Raw genomic sequence first — 15,915 nt, 5'->3', positions numbered from 1 at the left:
CATTTGTAGTCAAAACAAAGCAAGGCTACCATGCAAGGAACGAAAGAAGGACCATGAAACAATTTCCTTCTTCAAGGAGCTCCTACAAGCGAGAGGAAAAGAAAGAAAGAGGAAGAGGCGGCGCTTTACAACTTTCTCACATTTCTATTATGGCGGTGGCCAAAATCAAAGGGAAAAACTAAAAACCTGTGCAACCTCTCCTTCCGCAACCATAGTACAAACAACACCTTGCCTCACGGGGATCTCCCGAGGCTAGCTGGTGGGTGAGATGAGGTGCAAGATCTAGAACTTTGATTTGAGAAACGACTCCTCCCGTGGCTCTGAGCAAGCACTTTTTGTTTATATAGCCAATTCTCAGCGGTGAAGTCTGTTGAAAAGTGAAAGAAAAGAAAGGAGGAAGTGAAAGTCTTAGTTTCTCATGCACAGAAGAAAACAAAACAAAAAACAAAAATAAAGCAAAAAGAATGAGAAGAAAGGCCATGCCACTCAATCGGATTTGATTTTAATTTGGTTTGATTATTAAATTCATTCAGTCTACATTCATGGCCCAATAATCAAAGAGGGCTAATGTTGAGGCCCAAAAAATCAAGGTTGGGCCCAAATATATTCTTGTCCGTCAAGCACTGTTCAGCTCTAAATATAGCCACTGCAATATGGAGACTCGAGCACAAACACGTAAGCAATGTGCAACAAGCAAAACCATTATTTTGGCACCAAGCCACACTAAGCTTCATTGGGCACAAAACTCAAGCTCATTACCAGGTATAAACATGTGAGTAAGCATGAAAGAGAGAAAAGTGACCCAATGCCTTAGGAGAATATCCAGTAGTGCAACATAGAAAAATCCTACGCCTCAAGACATCCAGCACCTTGTCAAAAACAAAGAAAATAAGCTACTTTGGCCAGAGTGAAACCAAACTCACAAGCCTCGAACCAAGTCAAATGGTAGCCACTGCAAAAATCAAAGGAAATTCATATGCGCAAGAGGAATACCCATTAGACTAACGCCCCTACCTATGTTTCTTTCTTCTGCAAGCTCAAATAGAAAACCGAGAGAGAAAAGAAGTGGAAGCGCCTCGGAATAGAAGAAAGTAAAGGGAAAGGGAGAGAGAAGCCTGATGAAATTGAGGTTTCCAGCGCCTATAAAAGGAGGCATCTTCTACCCAACAAAGACACATCGATCCAGAGCGTGACCAAACTTTGTCAAGCGGCTGGAAATTTACTCAAGACACCCAATTCTCTAGTTCCATCTCTCCCTCTCTTCCTAGTCAAAACCCCAAATTTCTCTCTCCCCCTTGCTCTGAACCTTTGTTTCCATAGGAAATCCAAGCTCTCTCTCTCTCTCTCTCTCTCTCTCTCTCATGCCAAACTTATGAAGACTCAGCTCCCATGCCACAAGCTTCTGGTGCCAAGCCATAATATTGATCTATAACAATTGTCTATCTTGTTAGTGAGATGAACCAAAGTGCTTCCTAAAGCTCCACGAGCTTTTCGAAGCACTCTTGGGGCATGGTTCTTGAACTCAAGTAGATGGGCAAACATACTCTCCCGCTTCTGGAAGCACCCACCGATATGTTATATGTGTAGAGAAACAAAATATGTATAAGGGCATTTTTGCAATTTCACCTAACTCCCGAAAACAAATATGTAAGAAATAAAATTCTACATTTCCAAATAGATGAGTAATAGGTTTTATGAACATTTACAGTATTAAAATATTATTTTTCTAGAATAGTGAAATAATTCCCCGCATAAGGGCATTTTGGTTATTTTTGTTTAAAATTGCAAATCAATCCAATATATAGAAATGATTTTCTACTTTCAAAAAAAAAAATTACATGAAAAATATAGCAGGTCAACATACATAGCACATAAACATGTTAATGATAAAGATAACTCTTTTTCACTCATTATTAAGGCATTTTCAAAACACTTTAAAACAAAAACAAAATAAAACAAAAAAAGTTAAAACCGTAATTTGAATCCCAAAATTCTTTTTACACCTGTTCGTGCTAAATCTGAACAAATAAGAGTTTAGGCTAACTTACAAGTATGCTGATGGTTGAGGATCAGGGTGACCTTCTTCCATGATGTCCGAAGGTTCGGCGGTGGATCCGGTGAGGAGGATACGATGTAGTGGAAGGCACTCCGATGCCAAAGTTAGTAACTAAGAGCGATTCTATTGATAGTGGAAGCACTAGTCAAGTCAGAAAGTCCTACCACTTGGCCGGGCCAAGGGGCTCTATTTATAGAGAGCATTTGTGATGCTCTTAGTACTAAGTTTCAATGTCGGACTCGTGGGAGAGTCTTCGGAGATCGACACGTGCTCTGACATGTTCTAGCAGGAGTTCTGAGACGACCTGTCAAAGTTGGATTGATGTGACTGTTGGTCGCTCGGCACACCATGCCGAAAGTTGGCGTGGGTAGCTGATGGACTGTAGTTGATCCTAGAATCGGTAGAGAATGCCGAAGGAACATTCGACATAGCCTACTTGAGCTGCGCTCGGCTTTAAGTGTGTTCCACGTGTCACGATGCGGGTGGGTGGTCAGATGTGGTACAAACAGTAGTCCCCCAAGTTTCCTATCGAGAAGGGCCTTCTTGGTTGGGGACTTGTTGTGTCCTTGAGCTCCATCATTCGCGCAGGAGCAGCGTCATCGTTGTAAGCAGTGATGATCATGTAGTACCCAAGTCCTCAAGCCAAGGGGTTGGTTTGAAGATTGAAGGAGCGAGGAAAGAGCGGAGGTGTTTGAATAGTACAGAGCATGAGGCGAGGAAGGCTTCGACCCATGCGTGCGGCCGTTGGCATGTAGTGAAAGCTTGACTCATGCGTGCTGCCGTTCGGCCGCGAGAGGTGAGTGGCGTGACTCATGCGTGCCCGTTCGACGAGAGGTGAGTGGCTTCGACCCATGCGTGCCTGCCGTTCGGCACGAGGTGAGTGAAAAGCTCGACTCATGCCATGCTGGGTCACGAGAGGTGAGTGAAAACTTGACCCATGCGTACTGCCGTTGGCCACGAAGGTGGCAGAAACTCAACTCATGCGTCTGCCGTTTGCGAAAGAGTGTGCTGGTTCTCAAAAATAATAAGAATGGAAAGGCGAAACATCGAAGTGGCGGCGTAGTAGGGAGCGCAAGTGGGGAGGTGAGGGTCCTTGGGCTCCCCTGTGCATGGGTGACACGTGTTGGCAAGGCTGCGAAGAGTTGTGATGTTTCGGTTCCCGATGCGCAGGCTCATCCTATAAATCAGGAAGATGTGGTAGGAGGAGGTACTTGAGTTTTGGAGAGCAAACAGAGCTTGTGAGAGGCGATTTCCGCCAAGGGCATTGCGGCGTTATAGGCGATTTCCTGTGGATGTTTTTGCAAAGGAGAGTGATTTAGCTTCCACCACCGTGGAAAACAAGGTATGTTGAGGTTTTTTGTATTTGAAATGAATCAAAGTCTCGAATTTTGTATGAACATGTATAGACATGTAAGAATGTAGATGATCGTAGATGAACATCAGCTCTTGAGCTCTAGGATAGGGGTTTGATTCGAGCGAGTCGTTTAGTTCCATTTTGCTGTTGTTTGTAGATGTCAGACACCAAATCAAACTATAGTCATAGCCCAAGAGCATTTGATGGAGAATCGGCATCGGAGAGCTCGACCGCAGGGCTTGATAGTGTCAATTTCGAGAAGACCGAGGGAGGAGAAGTCCCAAGGTGTCTACCGATATGGGGAGCACTTCGAGTATGGAAGTAGTAGGGAGTTGAAAATGCCATCCCATCGACATCAGGTCATCGAATGGGAGAGGCCGAGGCCGATATGTCTGTCCCGATCCTAGGAAAGCGTGTTGACAAAGTGGTCACCGGCCGACAAAGGATAACGATGGCGAAGCCAAGGACCTTGTATTCGGGGTAGACCATCTAGAGCCGAACGTCTTGACCAAGGTGGAGGTGGCGAAGATCTAGGCCCTGTACAAAACATACTGGAATCTATAAAGATGCGGATCCTAGGCTGCTGGAGTCGCCGAGCGATCCGAAGGGGGAGGTGGTCTTCTTCACGGATGTCTTCAAGCACGGGCTTCTACGCCACTCGAGGCATTTCGCGAAGTAAGATCACGGCTCGTAATCGGCTATGCCCTTAAAGTTAATCCAAATTTTTGATAACACTTTAGGATTTATCACGGCCTTCGCATAGGCCGGGTGAGGGAGGAGCGCTATGAGCAATTTGCCCACGTATAGTGTGACGAGGGCGGAAGAGCTGATCAGTGGATGGTGGGTGCAATAATTGTTCCCAGCGCGGGCACGGGCAGAGGGTACTTCAAAGTGGTCGAGTGCCGACCTCGCAAAAACCCGCGCGGGCGTCGGTGTTGGTGTCCGAGCCAGAATCGACACCGGGAGTGATTGTGCAGTGAGGCATATCCCTACCTTCCGGGACAGTCAGGTAGGCCCATTGGGTCTGTTATGTAGCAATAGTGCCTTTTTTTTTTGGGTACCGAAGCTAATTGGACGTGGTATTTTGTGTCTCAATGTCCTTTGAACGGCCGATCGCTATGAAGAGGGAGATAGAAGTGATCGAGCACGTTCGGTCAAGAATACTGGAGGATGGTCGTGTGAAAAGGGTCTGCTAGACTACAAGAACCTGTACAAAGCGGGTTTGATCAGTCGAGCCGGAGTACCGCCGAAGGAGGGAGGAAGAAGAGGAAGAGAGGCAGAGGCAAAGTAAGTAATGTCGTTCGGCATCCATCATTTTTTTTTTTTTGCGACCTATGCCGAATCTGCCCTAACTTCTCGTCTCCTTTGTGTTTCTTTTGTTTTGTAGTGGCGGAGGGAGAGCAATGTCAAACGCAACAAGGAGAAGGTCGAGTCGCGCCTTCTCGTAAGAAGAAAACTGCTTCCTTGAGGCCGAAGACGGCTACTCACGCCGGCCGAGGGTACATCGGCAAGAAGAAGGCTACCGCCGATCGGGCATGGGAGAAAAGGGTGGCGAAGACCAGTCGATCCGAGGCCCATCTCGTGTAACCAAAAGGTGATCGAGGGTGCCTCGAGCGTGACTCTTTATCTTGAAGAGGCCAAGGGGGCCGAACGAGGAAGCAGCCGCCCTTGTGCACCTCGACGATGATGAGGATGCCGAGGCTGAACCGGTGAACATTGCTCGCTTTTTGGAAGGTGGTGTCGTTCCATGAACCGCTTCATCGAGGGCGCTGATGGAGCCGCCAGCCGGAGCAAGCTTGCCGGCGAAGTCGCGGCACCGAATAGGCGGCCGAGCTTTTTCGCCTCGGGTGGTGTATACCGCTTGACGCGAGTTGTGGTGGTGTGTTTATGCGATCGGTATGTGCTAACCGTGTTTGTTTGTAGGCTAACATAAAGATGTGGCCTCGATGAAGCGGGCTGTCAACGCGACCGAGCGCATGCAGAAAAAATATGAAGAGGGCCTAGCCAAAATTGCCGAGGATGGGAAGTTGATGTAGGATGAGGATCGGCATGCGAAGGAGAATGCCGCGAAGATTGCCGAGCTATCCTCCAGGCTGGCATAGGCTGAGAGGGCAGCTGTAGAGGTCGAGGAGGCGAGGCGGCAATCGAGGCGGTGAAGGAGGAGGAGCTGGTCCAGGGCTAGGGTGGTGGATGAGGCCAAGAAAAAGGCCATAGCTAAGTACCGAAGCTCGCTAGAGTTCGTTGCCCTCATGGACAAGGAGGTGATGGAGCAATGCGAGGATCTCATCTACTGGTTCAAGTGCTTTAATGCCAATAAAAAATTGAACCTGAACTTTGTCCGGGATCTGCCACCATTGCCCAAGAGGGTAACCGAGGAGATGGTCGAGGCGTGCCTCGGGGAGGATGTCGAAATCGATTCCTCGAGTGGCTCAAAATCGGATAGTGAGGAGGAAGAATCGACTCTCTGCCGGCCAGAAGTGGCGCCGAGGGATGATGAGGGGCCGACATCACCGGTCCAAACTACTGAGGCCGTTCCTCCCACTCCTTGACTCTGCCGTATTTCTCTTGTTTTTGTAACATGTAAATTTAGCGTTTGGATATTTAGGTCGTTCGGCCAATTTTGTAAAGACAATTGCCCAGCTTGAGGCTTTAATTTATATCCAAGCCTAATTTGAATCAACGGTGTTTGTCCTTGTTTCCGAATATAAGCATGTATGCTGACTTGTGTAGAAATAGGAAAACGATACTGCTATTGAAAGAAAAGTTGTACAAAAGTGTAGTGGCCGAAGATCCAGTCACTTGTAATAGAATTTAAATGTTCAACATTCCAAGGGTGGCCGAGAGTTCGACCATTGGAGCCACGTGGAGGTGCCGGGTCGGCGATACAATTTCATAGGGTCCTTCCCATGAGGGCCTAGAGTGCCTTCGGTAGGATTTTTCGTTCGAGAGACACTTTATGCAGAACCAGTCCTCCACTTTGAGCGATCGGTGCTTTACGCGAGTCGTAATACCGAGCCGTTCGTTGTTTGTAAGTGGCGTTTGGCCGTGTGCGGCTTGCGATCGGTGTTCGTCAATGAAATCCGGTTGAGGTGAGCTGTGTCATTCCCGTTGAGGGTCGTAAGATGTCGTTCGGCATGTGGGCGCATGTACTTCCACTGGTACGACAACTTCGGTGCATCGAAGACTAAGGAGAACAGTGTCTTGCTAGTTGACCTGCGGTAGGAGGTATTGATGGCCCATAGTGCTTTCGGTAGTATGGCAGGCCAATCGCCCTTCGCGGCGCCCAGCTTCTTCTTCAATGTTTTCTTGATGATCTTGTTGATAGCTTCTTCTTTATTTTCATGTATGGTGTCTTGTGTTGCACATCAATGTTTTGAGCCGCAAGATCCTTTGAAAAGTCTCGTCTTCAGACTCTAGAATTTTGTTTAAAGTCTTCCATTGCCTATCAAATGAATTTTTGATAAACCTTGTTTTTGAGAAAACACAATACTTCCTTCACCTTTCTCACTTTGAGAAAACACAATACAACAAATCATTTTGTAGATTTGATGAATTTTTCCTTTATATTATTTATGCAAAAATTTGAACGTAAAATATGTTTCCATCTTATTGTTTGGAGAGTTCATGCTTTCTTTACTTAGTGACTTTGCTTAGTTTCTCTTAATTTTAAGTCACTTACCTCTTTTTGTGTGTTTTGTAGGTTAAGACAACAAGAGATCACATTTGATGCAATCCATGCTTGTTAAGGGCTAATTGGGATAAGAGGAATATGAGCTTAAAGACAAACCCAATTTGGGCCACACTCCTTGTTAGTTCAGTTTCGTAGGTCATCTTGCATGCCTCATTTCAGCAACTTACACAGGTCAGATGAGGAGACATCCTTGATATAAGTTGTTCCAATGGGTATCTATTATAACATATCCAAAGTTCAGCCCAATTGGATAAATCTGGAGCCCTCAGCACATCAAAGACTGAACCAAGTTCACAGAAATGTCATGTTGGCTGCCATCACATTTAATGTGGCTACATCCCTAGAGCCATGTGCTACACATGGACAGCCACACATGGGAGTCAAATCAGCTCAAGAACTCAGAAAGATGAACAAAAGTCAAGCTTTTCATAAAGAAACCATACCAAAGCATGTATTTAGCAGCTGGAGCAGTTGGCAAGTATGTCGATTAGAAGCGGTTGCAAGTATGGGCAGTGGAGCGGTTGGGAGCAGCTAAGAGAGGTGTGCTTCACCAGCCAAAGAGGAGGACGAAATTTCACTCTATAAATAGAGAGCTGCACACTCATTCAATAGGGAGTCAGACACACACGTTCACTTCATCCATTACTTTCATACACATATTGATTCACCACAAAGAGAGAAGAGAGGTTGGGCTGTCCTGGGAACTACATTGCTGCCAGCTAGTTCTTCTCTTTCTTTATCCTATCTATGTATTTCTTATTTTCTGTATTCATAGTTATGTTTAACTAATCCATTTAGTTAGGGCTTAGGATGAAGCCCTAGTCATGAATATTCAATGTTATGGATGATTTTATAGTTAATTGATTTCCTTGCTTTCATTATCAAGTTGTTAATCTCCAGTTTATTATGTGCTTGATGTATGTTTTCTTGGAGTAGCTAACTAGGATTTTATGCATCTAGCACAGGTTGGGAAGGGGTTTAGATTCACCAATTCTACTCTCCTTTCACAAGCAACACATGAATGTCCTAAGAATCATTCAAGGGGTTAATAACCATAGGTTGACTAGGACAGATACCATGTTCTAGGACTTGTGTGATTATCGTATTCTTATAGAGCTTAATGACTCTTGTATGCTTTATTCTAATATATACCATGCTTAGGTTGCATATTAGAGATCACGTGTTGTGTAGATACCATGCATGATTACATGCCTTAGGAGAATCATGCATCCTGCACCTAGATACCATAGGCTTGTATGCAATAATCTAGTGTTGATGAAGCTTGAGTCAATTTCTATGCATTCATAACTTGGATAGGAAAACTAGTGGTGAATTCCAAGGCTCTAACACCTCTCAATTATTGTTTCACAATCTGTCCAGTGTTTACTTTCGAGCACTTTCATTTCACTTTCTTCTTTTCATTTCAACAACAGAACCCCCCATTTCGAGTGCGTGTGTGGTGTTAGGATTTTGTCCTAGACCTTGAGTAATTAGCAAGAGGCATTGTTGAATTCGACATTGCCTTTAGCTAGTCAGTTAGTTTCTTTGTTCTATGTTTTTCTAGCATTCTAAGTAATTTAACTTAGAACCAAGTTACCATTCTCCGTGGGATCGACCTCGTATTTACATAAGCTATACTATAAACGGTTCGTGCACTTGCGAGAATTAAAGTTGCTGTTTTTAATAACTCATTTTAGTTGTTAAGAATTGGCTCAACAATGCAACACTCAAAAAGAGTGGATGCACTTATTACAAACAAACAAAGGCAACCACATCGTCTCCAAGCAAATCAAAAACCCGAATCCTAAATCTGCAAAAAGATAAAAAATAAACATAAAAAATAAAAAACGTAAAGGAGATGGAAAGTGAGGGGATGGGTGTGTAAGAAGGGAGGGGAGGTGGGGTGGGAAGGAGATGAGAGGACAAGAGAGGGAAAAGTATGAGTGAGGAGGGAGATTTGTGCGTCAAAGGAGAAAGGAAGGGAGGAGGAAGAGCAGTTGCCTCCTCCCCCCTCAAGGTATGTGCAACTAGAGGAGTTTTTTTTTTTTTTTTCTTCTGATGATTGGGATAACAATGAGGAGCAATTTCATTTTGAGGAACGTAGATGATCTAGGGCAACGGTGTTACATACAAATTGAAATTACTTGTCTATATGGTTAGACAACACCCAACCATTAGAGAAATTAAATAAAATTTGAACGGCAAAGGGAAGGTTAGGGTTAAGTTTAGGAGAAAAGAAGAGGATAAAGTTAAAGGTATTTCAATTTAATAATGGGTTGGCAAGCCCTCTGTACCCAACAAATAATTATTGATCTCATTTCCAATCATCGGTCCTTATTCCCTCTCTCTCTCTCTCCATCTAAAGCTAGAAGCATAATAGAAATATTTTTTATTACTACTTTAACCCAAAATATTCACCATTCAACACGTGATACGTGCCATAGGATGGGGCTACCAATGAGGAGCAATTTCATTTTGAGGGACATAGATGAATCTAGGGCAATGGTGTTACGTGCAAATTGAAATTACTTGTCTATATGGTTGGACAACACCCAACCATTAGAAAAATGAAATAAAATTTGAACAAAGGGAAGGTTAGGGCTAAGTTTAGGAGAAAGGAAGAAGATAAAGTTAAAGGTATTTCGATGTAGTAATGGGTTGGCAAACCATCTGTACCCAACAAATAATTATTGGTCTCATTTCTAATCATCGGTCCTTATTCCCTCTCTTTCTCCATCTAAAGCTAGAAAAGATTCATAAGCATAATAAAAATATTTTTGCTTACCACTTTAACCCAAAATATACATCACTCAACACACTCAACACATAATACGTGTCCATAGACATAACTATAGTTAACTCTTCACTTTATATTTATAAAACCATGATTATCTATAAACACATTACACGTGCCAAGTATTGAAAAAAGTAGTGATAATACACCTTGAGTTAAGCGAAATGCTCCCCAAGAATAATGCCTTTTCCAAATCTAGAAGAACCCACAAGAAGTAACTCATAAGCCGAACACTTCAATTATTTTTATTAACTTGTTACAATACAATCAACCAATGCCTAAACAAGTAAGCAAACCACGTACAGCGAACACACACCAAATTAAAATAGATTTTTAGTAAAAAGCCCATTTTTATATGACGTATTATACAAATACTGATATATAGTCTATTTGACGAGAAAAACTCAAAACTAATCACTTAAAAAAAATTAAATTAATTAAATAACTTGAAAATGTAAAAAATAATAATCAAAATATATAAAAACGCATTAATAAAATAAAAAACGGAACTACCATTCCTTGCGTCACATAAATTGATAAAGCAACCGACCCAGATGGGTTTTTCTCCTCTGTGTCGTCCTCGTGGGGGTGATCGAAATTGGAAGGAACGATTGTATCCGGGACCGAATCCTCGTCGTTGCCAGACTGGGGTCCGCTTGCTGGACCTGGGGACTGATTCTGTGCGGCCGGGTCTTGTAAGCTCTTGGGCAGGCCTTGGCCATGAGAGACGTTGATCTTAAAGTGCTGGCCATTCTTGCATTGCTCGCCGTCGTAATCGCCCGAAAAGAAATACGACATGCCCTCTTTCAGCAAAGGCACTTCCACGGAGACTGGATGTGGGGCCGTGTTTGATGGGTCTGCCGACGACCATTGGATCGTGTCGTTTTCTTGAGCATCGTCGTAATCGCACAGCTTGTATGTCGTCAAGTTATATGTTTGCACAACCGAGTGGTTAGTGTCAGTGTTGAAAACTGCACATAAACATAAATAAAAAATTATCAGCACAGAAATACAATTTTTCGTTTTTTATACAGGAATAAAATAATCTAAATTAATTTAATTCACAAAAAAAAAATTCAAATTTCAGTGCAAAAAGGTCTCGAAAAAGCGGTCTCATTGTCCTGATTAACTAGTCTCATCCAGTTTGATTTTGTTTAACTTAAGGGTCTTAACTTAATTATTAGTTAATCAATGCATTTGTTTTCCTTTTCTCTTCACATTTGACCCAAATATTATTATATAAAAACCCAACCCAACTCATCATATGCTGCCATCCATTTTCCCAACCACTATCTGCTCCTCCTAAAAAAAACAAAAGATAAGGCATTTTTATCAACTAATTTACCAAAAAAAATATTACTAATTAATTTAATGCAATGGTCTTTGAACTTACCCTAATTTCATCTTGGTCATCCAACTCTCACATTCGTTTCAATTTAGTCTTTCCGCAACAATGTCATTGGTTTTGAAAGGATAATTAGAATACAAACTGATGATTTTATCCCTCAAATAGACGGAACAATGAACAGAAATTGACGGAACGACTAAATTGAAACACATACGAAAAAGTTATCCTTGGACCTTGACTGAAGTAGACTAATTTAAAAGCAAGAAAACGGTGGTTGTGTTGTACAATACTCTTATCAGAGTCTGTGGCATGTGATCAGTTGGCGTCGGTGGTGGCCACACTACACGTGAAGAACACATGGTTTCACAGAAAAGTCCATGCGCTTGATTGTAATTGGAGCAAACTAAGATGTCCTTTTCTTAATGCTTCTCTCTTTGAGTCTTATTCAGCTTTACCTTTTTCACTAAAATTGATGCTCTTCTTGGAAAAGACACATCTGATGGAAGTAACTAGTCTTTGATGCAAATTCTTACTGCCAAAATTCTCTTCTTTTTTTTCTAGAAGAAAATAACAACAAAAAAAGAATATTTTTGTACGTAGCAAACCACAAATTCGTTAATTTCCAGACTCGAAGTTTTGACAATTTAATGGCTCAGAAAAAAAAAAAAAAGAATTTCTTTGCATATAAACACCAATTAATCCTACAAAAATTGAATAATCCTAAAAAATAAAAATATAGAATTTCTTTGCATATATACACCAATTAATAATATCACAATTCAAGATGAACCAGCACCAAATTAATATTATTTTATGCAAATAAAGAGGAGGTAAAAAAAGAAAAGAAAAAAAAAGGGGAGGCTAGAGAGAGAGAGAGAGAGAGAGGAAGTGATTATTCAAGCAAATAAATGAATTGAAGGGTAGGGTTTAGGTAAGCTTACTGAGAAAATCTCCCAAGCTGAAGTTCTTGGCAGCAACCCATTTCTGGTAATTAAGTTTGGGGTTTTGGAGGTTATCATACCAACCCAAAGAGTCTCCTACTGTGTAGTTCTTGTAAGCATCAACAGATCCTGAGAAGAAGAATGAATGAAGAAGAAGAAGAAAAAAGAAAAGATTGCTGCAGTACTTTCTCTGTAATTCCATTCTTCTTGGAGTTGGAGTTGTGAAGCAGAGAAACTGATGGTGGATACGGATGCAGAGAACATGCAGTACACCAAATTTTACTTGCAGTTGTAATGCTGCCAGCTAATTTCATGCGTCATGTGTCATATATATAGCCCTTATTTTTTTTTGGAATTACCAAAATGGTCTCTCTTTCCTTTCTGTCTGTCGGTCGGTTCCAATTAATAAAATAATTGTAGTGATAATACTAGATTAGAAAAGGCAAAGTTTTGTTGCATTGCATTATTTGGGTTTGATTGGTTGCATTATTTATAACTCATTTCGTCTTTGTATGGTTCACTATTATAATGAGAGAGAGAGAGAGAGAGAACACCCCATTCATATAGGCTTTCATTTTTGTAGCTTTTGGTGCACAATAATATAGATTATGACAAACTACAGTAAACTCCCCAATCTATAGGGTCATTTACAAGTTTATCTGATTTTGGGGACGTTTATACATCTGTCACGTCGCGGCTTCAAATCGCCCTCCGTTAGCGAATCAGTCAGAAATCATTATCTGCCACGTGGCAAATGTGGGCTCCATTTTTTAATGAGATGAACTTCCATGTGGACTAAAAATTAATAAAAAAACTATATTTTTTTCAAAACTAGTTTTAAATTATTAAAATTATTTTAAAATTGATTATAAAAAAACAAAACAAAAACAAAACAACCCAGCCAACCACCACCACGACCTTGCCCACCCCTTTAACCCTCTCCGTCGCCCCCAACCACCCTCATCATTGCATCTTCCCATCCCAGTTCTCCCGGATCTGTTTCATATCAGATTAGGTTTTGAATTTTGCTGACCATCTTAACTCAAAAAGCAAACATTATGCCCTGCTACTCATTCAACAATTGAATCCAGATGACAAATTTATAGTTGTAAAATTATAACACATATTTCTGAAAGAGATTGGTATTTCAATTTCAAAGTTCGACTCAGTAAAAATGCATACATCATCTGATAAATCGATTCATAAAAGATAGAACGAGAAACCCTCATAAACAGTGACAAGGAAGGAAATAGCAGGTGGAAATTGGAATGGCTTATTTGTGGCCAATCTCTTGGGAGTCTTGGCCACAATAGACAGCGCATGGAGACCAGACTGAGCTCGTCGGCTAAGGCGTCGTACACCATGCGGTGTCGTTTCACCAGGCTCGCCCCTCGAATTTTGGGGACACGACCTTGAGGTTGAAGTGCGTTTATGTCCATGGAGTGAAGTTCTCGGGTTCGGTTGGTGGTCGGCTCGGATTCGCCCGATTGAGAAAGCCGGACTTTGGTGGTGGGTTTGTGTTCGGGAAGGAGGCGATTGCGTTGGGGTTACGAGGTTAAAGGGCAATTGGGTTCGATTGGTTCGAGAAGGTGTAGGAGTGAAAGGTCGGCCATTGAAGGCCGAGAGGACCTTGAGAGAGAGATCAATGGTGGGAACAATTACGATGATGAAGATGATGATGACGATGAGGAGTTTACACCAGATGAAGATGATTTTTCAGAGGTGGAAGAAATTGGGAGGAAGGGGGAAGAAATCGGGAGAAAGAATTTGGGTAGGGCTTTTAATTTTTAATTTGGGACTTTGGTTGAAAAGAAACGTTTGCTCGTTGTCAATTATTTTCACTTTCTTTCTATAGAACATAAACAGGACAAAAACAAAATGCAACATAAGGTTGGCAGACACAGCAAAATCACTGTAATATCTGAAGAGGTGGTTCTTTCATTGTTTCAGTCGGAACTTGTGCTTTGCAAGTTATCCTCAAGAAAGCCATTCAGGAACTGAGCCATTTTTTTTGGAACTGAGTTTTTTTAAGCAAAGTAAAGAATCAAAGAGGATTAGGAGGATCCATGATCACAGCCATCACCCTTTGGGTCGTTGACGAAAGCTATGAGGAAGAGAGAGAGAGTGTGTTTTGGGTTTGAGTTCTCAGAGAGAGAGAGAGAGAGAGAGAGATTTAAATAATTTAAACAGTAATTTTATTTTATTTTATTTGCTTTTTTTTAATTTAATTTTTTTATTATTTTAAAAATAATTTTTTATTTGTTTTTGTCCGTGGAAGTCCACGTCAATTAAAAAGTGCCACAAATGCCACGTAGGCGGATAACGGATTTCTTGGCGGATTAAGCTAGCGGAGGCGATCTGTAAGTTTTCGCGACGTTGTGTATGTACTCATAAATGTCCCCAAAATCGGGTATGAACTCGTAAATGACCCTATAGGTTGGGGGGTTTACTGTAGTTTGTCCTATAGATTACTACATATTATACTTGAAAAATTGTTTTCTCTCAAAAATTTGACTAAGTATGAAAAATAGACTTTTGAAATACTAATGTTTTCCATGATATTTTTAGCAATTTATATTCCTTCAATCTTAAATTAAGCAAACACGATTTTATGAGATTTTAGTATAAAACACACATTGACTTATTGAGGTATCACTATTAGTATAAACTGTATCTTATACTAAAACAAGATTTTCATATTTTGATTTGTTGGAAATTTGATTTTCTAGTATTTTAAATTGAATCCATTTTTTTTTTTTGGGGGGGGGTCCTTATTTATATTGTAAACTTAAATAAATGGAGTAATATAAAAGTAAATTAAAGTAAAAAGACATGAAATTTACTTAAATGTTTATAATGGAAATAAGGCAAGGCAATATAAGGCCAAAAAAAAAGGGCAATGGGCGGGCCATGGGTGGCCCGGCTCGATGACGAACCCTCATTTAAACAATAGAGTCCATCTCAACCAAAAAATGCCATGTGGCTGGTGAGTGGGTGGGTGAGTGGTGAGTGGTGGATGGAGAGTGTTAGAAATATGTCCTTAAAGCCAACTAATTATGTAATAGTTAAAGTTAAGGACATCTTTGATAAAAAAAAAAACATATTATGTTATCAATGGGCAAGAAAGGTTGTTTCATACATTAAATCATCATATATTATTTTTCAAGGGTTAATGACCTAAATGGTCCCCCAACTATCGCGAAGTTATCATTTTGGTCCACCAACTAAAATTTTCAATTCAAACGTCCTTAAACTTTTTATAATATACCAAAATTGTCCTTCCGTCAAAGTCTGTGTATTATTCCGTTAAATATATTCACCTAAAAATACGGTTTTGTCCCTCGATTTAAAGGAATAATACATAGACTTTGATGGAAGGACGATTTTGGTACATTATAAAAGTTTAAGGCGTTTGAATGAAAATTTTAGTTGATGGACAAAATGATAATTGCGCGATAGTTGAGACCATTAAATCATTAACCCTATTTTTCAATATGTAGAACAACCATAGTCCAAGGAATACACAAGTGGATATGAGAGCTCTGTAATGAGATTGCATACATGGAGACTTCTCACCATCCCTAAATCCTGAATATGTTCATGGTCATAGGAATATTGATTGGACGTCAATATTTCGCAAAGACTAGTACATATAGTATCGTTTCTATATGTAGGGAATAACAAGGTCTCAAGTCATTAAGTGTGGAGACACATCGATATGTGTGTAGGTG

The 15,915-nt window shown here is 41.1% G+C and overlaps 1 protein-coding gene across 1 annotated transcript; it reads right to left on the bottom strand.

The window, feature by feature from the left end:
* Nucleotides 1-9,952: 9,952 nt before the first annotated feature.
* On the bottom strand, nt 9,953-12,490 carry ENODL18 (early nodulin-like protein 18). The gene is made up of 2 exons (XM_008229435.2): nt 12,185-12,490; nt 9,953-10,866 (listed from the first exon to the last, which is right to left on the bottom strand). The coding sequence occupies exons 1-2, from the start codon at nt 12,384-12,386 to the stop codon at nt 10,364-10,366; spliced, it is 705 nt and encodes a 234-aa protein (XP_008227657.1). The 5' UTR covers nt 12,387-12,490; the 3' UTR covers nt 9,953-10,363.
* Between the last annotated feature and the right edge of the window lie 3,425 nt (nt 12,491-15,915).

Source organism: Prunus mume, linkage group LG3 (genome assembly GCF_029339155.1).
Source record: "Prunus mume cultivar Tortuosa linkage group LG3, ASM2933915v1, whole genome shotgun sequence".
NCBI classification, from domain to species: Eukaryota; Viridiplantae; Streptophyta; class Magnoliopsida; order Rosales; family Rosaceae; genus Prunus; species Prunus mume.
The sequence above is the reverse complement of the archived record's forward strand: the minus strand, read 5'-3'. Positions and strand labels throughout refer to the sequence as shown.

What these genes read in the sequence shown, in the direction of transcription:
- ENODL18 (XM_008229435.2), bottom strand. Translation starts at nt 12,386, where the DNA reads ATGGAATTACAGAGAAAGTACTGCAGCAATCTTTTCTTTTTTCTTCTT. An exon ending in CAGCTTGGGAGATTTTCTCA is followed by an intron (nt 10,867 to 12,184) that starts GTAAGCTTACCT and finishes GTTTATGTGCAG; the next exon opens with TTTTCAACACTGACACTAAC.